The sequence below is a fragment of the Chenopodium quinoa genome, unplaced genomic scaffold (genome assembly GCF_001683475.1).
Source record: "Chenopodium quinoa cultivar QQ74 unplaced genomic scaffold, ASM168347v1, whole genome shotgun sequence".
In the NCBI taxonomy this organism is placed as follows: Eukaryota; Viridiplantae; Streptophyta; class Magnoliopsida; order Caryophyllales; family Amaranthaceae; genus Chenopodium; species Chenopodium quinoa.
In genome coordinates, this window is record NW_018743014.1 from 1,796,587 (window position 1) to 1,801,544 (window position 4,958).

At 42.5% G+C, this 4,958-nt stretch overlaps 1 protein-coding gene across 1 annotated transcript; it reads right to left on the reverse strand.

The window, feature by feature from the left end:
* Nucleotides 1-1,498: 1,498 nt before the first annotated feature.
* On the reverse strand, nt 1,499-4,553 carry LOC110729952. Its single transcript, XM_021909744.1, has 4 exons — nt 4,137-4,553; nt 3,069-4,076; nt 2,064-2,498; nt 1,499-1,972 (listed from the first exon to the last, which is right to left on the reverse strand). Exons 1-4 carry the CDS (start codon nt 4,551-4,553, stop codon nt 1,499-1,501), a joined length of 2,334 nt encoding a protein of 777 aa, XP_021765436.1.
* Nucleotides 4,554-4,958: the final 405 nt, after the last annotated feature.

Sequence of the window (4,958 nt, forward strand, 5' to 3'; positions counted from 1 at the left end):
ATGACACGGACGTGCAGGGTCAGCAGAATTGCTGATGGTTCCGACTTCGGATGCACGGACGTGCAAACTTATGCACGGGCGTGTCACTTCAGCTGCACGGACGTGCTGTTTAGGCACGGACGTGCCAAAACCCAGATTTCAGTCCTTTGACATTTTGCTGCTTCTGCTCTCATCTGCACGGACGTGCAGTGTTCTGCACGGCCGTGCAGACCTGATGGTGCACGATTTCTACTGTTTTTTTTTTTATATTATTATTATTACTCCTCTTTCAATAAATACCTACAAAAGATATATAAAAAAAAGGGTTAGTAATAATAAAAATAAAACAAATGAAATAATAATTTATGAGAGAGAGTGAAGAACTCGGGTTGCCTCCCGGAAGCGCTTGTTTAACGTCACTAGCTTGACGACATTGCGGGATCAAATGTTATTGAGGAGCATCGAACTCATCAAGGTGAATAATTTTGACTCCTTCATTCACAAAACCGTCAAAGTACGCCTTTAGCCTTTGGCCATTTACTTTGAACGGTTCACCATTTTCCTTGGATATTTCGATTGCACCGTATGGAAACACCTTCTTGACGGTAAAAGGTCCACTCCATCTTGATTTCAGCTTACCCGGAAACAACTTCAACCGGGAATTGAATAGTAAGACCTTGTCACCTTCCTTGAACTCTCTTTTGTTGATATGCTTGTCATGCCAAGCCTTGGTCTTTTCTTTGTAGATCCGTGCATTCTCATATGCATCCAATCTTAGCTCTTCCAAGGCATGGAGGTCAAGCAACCTCTTTTCACCGGCACTTTGAAGGTCAAAGTTCAACGTTTTAATAGCCCAATGAGCACGATACTCAAGTTCTACCGACAAATGGCATGATTTCCCATATACAAGCTTGTAAGGGGTGGTGCCAATGGGAGTCTTGAATGCGGTACGATAGGCCCATAAAGCATCATCTAGCTTCGTAGACCAATCCTTTCTAGACCTATCCACCGTCTTCTCTAAGATCACCTTTATCTCCAGGTTTGAAATCTCGGCTTGACCACTTGTTTGAGGGTGGTAAGCCAATGACACCTTGTGCCTCACACCGTACTTCCCAAGAAGAGCTTGGAAGGACCGCTTTGCAAAATGCGAACCTCCATCACTAATGACGGCACGTGGCACCCCCGAACCTTGGAAAAATGACCTTCTTGAAGAGTTTGACCACCACCTTAGCATCATTAGTAGGAAATGCAACCGCTTCTACCCACTTTGACACGTAATCGATGGCCACAAGAATGAATTTATTCCCAAAAGAGGTCGGGAAAGGCCCCATAAAATCTATGCCCCATACATCAAAAATCTCCAACTCAAGAATGTTGTTCAATGGCATTTCACTTCTTCTTGAAATATTTCCGGTTCTTTGAAACCGGTCACAAGCTTTCACTAGACCCCACACATCTTTGAACATTGAAGGCCAATAGAAACCACATTGTAAGATTTTCGCCAAAGTTTTGTTAGCACTCATATGCCCTCCGCAAGGTGAGGAGTGACACATTGTGATAACACTTTCAATCTCATCATCCGGGACACACCTTCTAAAAAGGCCATCAACACCTTGTTTAAAGAGCAAGGGTCGTCCCAAAAGTATTGACGAACATCATGAAGAAACTTCCTTTTTTGTTGATAGGTGAGGTCGGGAGGAAGAATAGAGCAAGACAAGTAGTTTGCAATGTCCGCAAACCATGGTGCCGGTGCTTGAAGGATAGCAAATAGTCGATCATCCGGAAATGAATCATCAATTGGCAAGTTATCAAGACCACCTACGAAGATAGGCAACCGTGAAAGATGATCGGCCACCACATTTTCGGCACCCTTTTTGTCTCTAATCTCAATATCATAGTCTTGCAAGAGCAAGACCCACCGTATCAATCTTGGCTTAGGTTCTTTCTTGGACAAGAGGTACTTCAAGGCCGCATGGTCGGTGAAGACTATGACCTTAGAGCCCAACAAGTAGAACCTAAACTTCTCAATTGCATGAACAATGGCTAGAAAACTCCTTTTCCGTGGTTGTGTAATTTCTTTGTGCCTCATCCAATGTTTTGCTAGTATAATAGATAGCATGGAGCTTCTTGTCTTTCCTTTGTCCAAGAACGGACCCAACGGCAAAATCCGAAGCATCACACATAAGCTCGAAAGGAAGCTCCCAATTAGGGGGTTGAATGATAGGATCCGAAATCAAGGCCTCCTTCAACCTATCAAATGCTAGCAAACAATCATTAGTAAACACAAAAGGGACATCTTTTACCAACAATTGAGTGAGCGACTTTGCGATTTTTGAAAAATCCTTTATGAACCGGCGGTAAAAACCCGCATGTCCAAGAAAGCTCCTTATTCCCCTCACATTTGTAGGGGGTGGGAGGCGCTCAATTACTTCAATCTTCGCACGATCTACCTCAATGCCCCTACTAGAAATCACATGACCAAGAACAATACCCTCCTCTACCATGAAATGACATTTCTCCTAATTCAAAACTAAGTTCATCTCTTGACATCTTTTTAACAATTTAATCAAATTTGAAAGACAAGTGTCAAAAGATGAACCAAAAACAGAAAAGTCATCCATGAATACCTCAATTGATGATTCAAGCATGTCGGAAAAAATAGACATCATACACCTTTGAAATGTGGAAGGTGCATTACAAAGTCCAAATGGCATTCTTCGATATGCAAAGGTGCCAAAAGGACATGTGAATGTAGTCTTTTCTTGGTCCTCGGGTTGGATTGGGATTTGAAAGAATTCCGAGTATCCATCCAAGAAGCAATAATGACTATGTGATGCTAGTCTTTCCAATATTTGATCAATGAAGGGGAGTGGGAAGTGGTCTTTCCGGGTGAATTTATTCAATTTTCGATAATCAATGCACATCCTCCACCCGGTGACCGACCTCGTAGAAATGGTCTCACCCTTATCATTTTTGATGATGGTCATGCCTCCCTTTTTAGGCACAACTTGAACCGGGCTAACCCACTTACTATCGGAGATAGGGTAGATTATGCCCGCTTCAAGAAGTTTCAAAACTTCTTTTTTCACCACTTCCTTCATGTTGTGATTGAGCCTTCTTTGGTGCTCAATCGAGGAAGCATGATCATCATCAAGTAGAATTTTATGCATGCAAATGGTGGGACTTATCCCCTTAATGTCATCAATTTTGTACCCAATGACATCTCTATACTCCCTTAGAACAACTAGGAGTTTCTCAAGAGAGGTGTCATCGAGCTTAGCATTGACAATAACGGGATAACTCTCACTATCATCAAGAAAAGCATATTTAAGTAGAGGGGGAAGGGGTTTAAGTTCAACCTTAGGAGGAGGCGTAGTCCTCTCCTCTTTTGCCTCCACGTTAAGCACATCAAATTTCATCACATCATGGACCAAAGGTTGGTTGAGTAAGAGATCATACCCCTTTGCTTCTTCACCCTCCTCAACTAAGCTTCCCGTTAAGGTGGCTTGTAAAGGATCACTTTCATACAATATTTCCCGGAACTCTTCTAAGTCCCTCTCCAATGTGTCAATTCTATGAACCTCATCAATCAATGGCTTTTTCAAAGTTTGTGAGAATGAAAATGAAATTTTCTCATCTCCCACATTCAAAGTCAATCTTCCTTCTTTCATATCAATCATCACTCCCGCGGTGTTTAAAAATGGTCTCCCCAAAATGAGGGGTACTCTTGAATCTTCTTCCATCTCCATTACTACAAAATCACATGGCACAAATACTCTTCCAACTTGAACCGGCACATCTTCAAGAATCCCCAAAGGTAGCCTAACCGTGCGGTCGGCTAGTTGTAAGGACATTCTTGTTGGTTTCAAGTCTCCAACTTTCAAGCTCTTTGCAATAGAATAGGGCATCAAGCTCACACTTGCCCCAAGATCACATAAAGCATCCATAGCTTCCAAATCTCCAATCTTCACCGGTATTGCATAGCTAGCGGGGTCACCAAGCTTTTGGGGAAGCTTGTTTTGAATGATTGCACTCACCTCCTTAAGAAGGGAGATGGTTGCACTCTCTTCAAGCCTACTCTTGTTGGATAGAAGATCCTTCAAAAATTTTGCATATGTAGGCATTTGTGACATAGCATGAAGAAAGGGGATGTTCACTTGAAGTCCTCTCATGGCTTCAAGAAATTTTGAAAACTTCTCATTCAACTTCTTCTCTACAATTCTATGAGGAAACGGAATGGGGGGCTTATATACTCTCATAGGGGGCTTTTCTACGCTTCCTTCATCTCCCTCATATCTCTTTGTGGCTTCCTCATCACTCTTTTGTTGTTCTTTTTTCTTAACTTCAACTACTTCATTTTCAAAATCATCCTCACTTCTCACCACAACTCCCTCATCTCTCTTTTGTGGCTCCTCTTCACTCATAACCGGGCCCTCATAGCCTCTTCCCGATCTCAAAGTAATAGCCTTAGCTTTCTCCTTTGGGTTCACTACCGTTGAGCTTGGAAAGTGACCGCTAGGATTGGAGGATGAACTTCCAACTTGTTGTGCAATTTGAGCCAATTGGCTCTCCATTATCTTGTTGTGCGCTTGAAGTTGTTGGATGTTTGCATTCATATCCGCATTGCTCCTTATTTGTTGTGTCATGAAAGTTTCAAGAACGGATTCAAGGCTAGTCTTTTAAGGAGGTGGAGAAGGAGGAGTGGGTTGGTTATATTGTGATCTTTGATGGTTTTGATCCCTTTGGTTAGGGTGGCGGTATGGAGCTTGTTGATTTTGAGAGTGGGATTGGTTGTAGTGGTTTTGAGGTTTGTTTTGGTTTTGGTTTTGGTTGTAGTTGTTTTGTGGGGGGCCTTGGTTGTGTTGCTTCCATCCCGTGTTTTGTTGGGGTTTCCAACTTTGATTGTAGGATTGGGAGTATTGCTCATTTCTTTGCCCAATTGCCGCCGCTTGCTCTTGATTTGTTGAGTTGCAATAAGA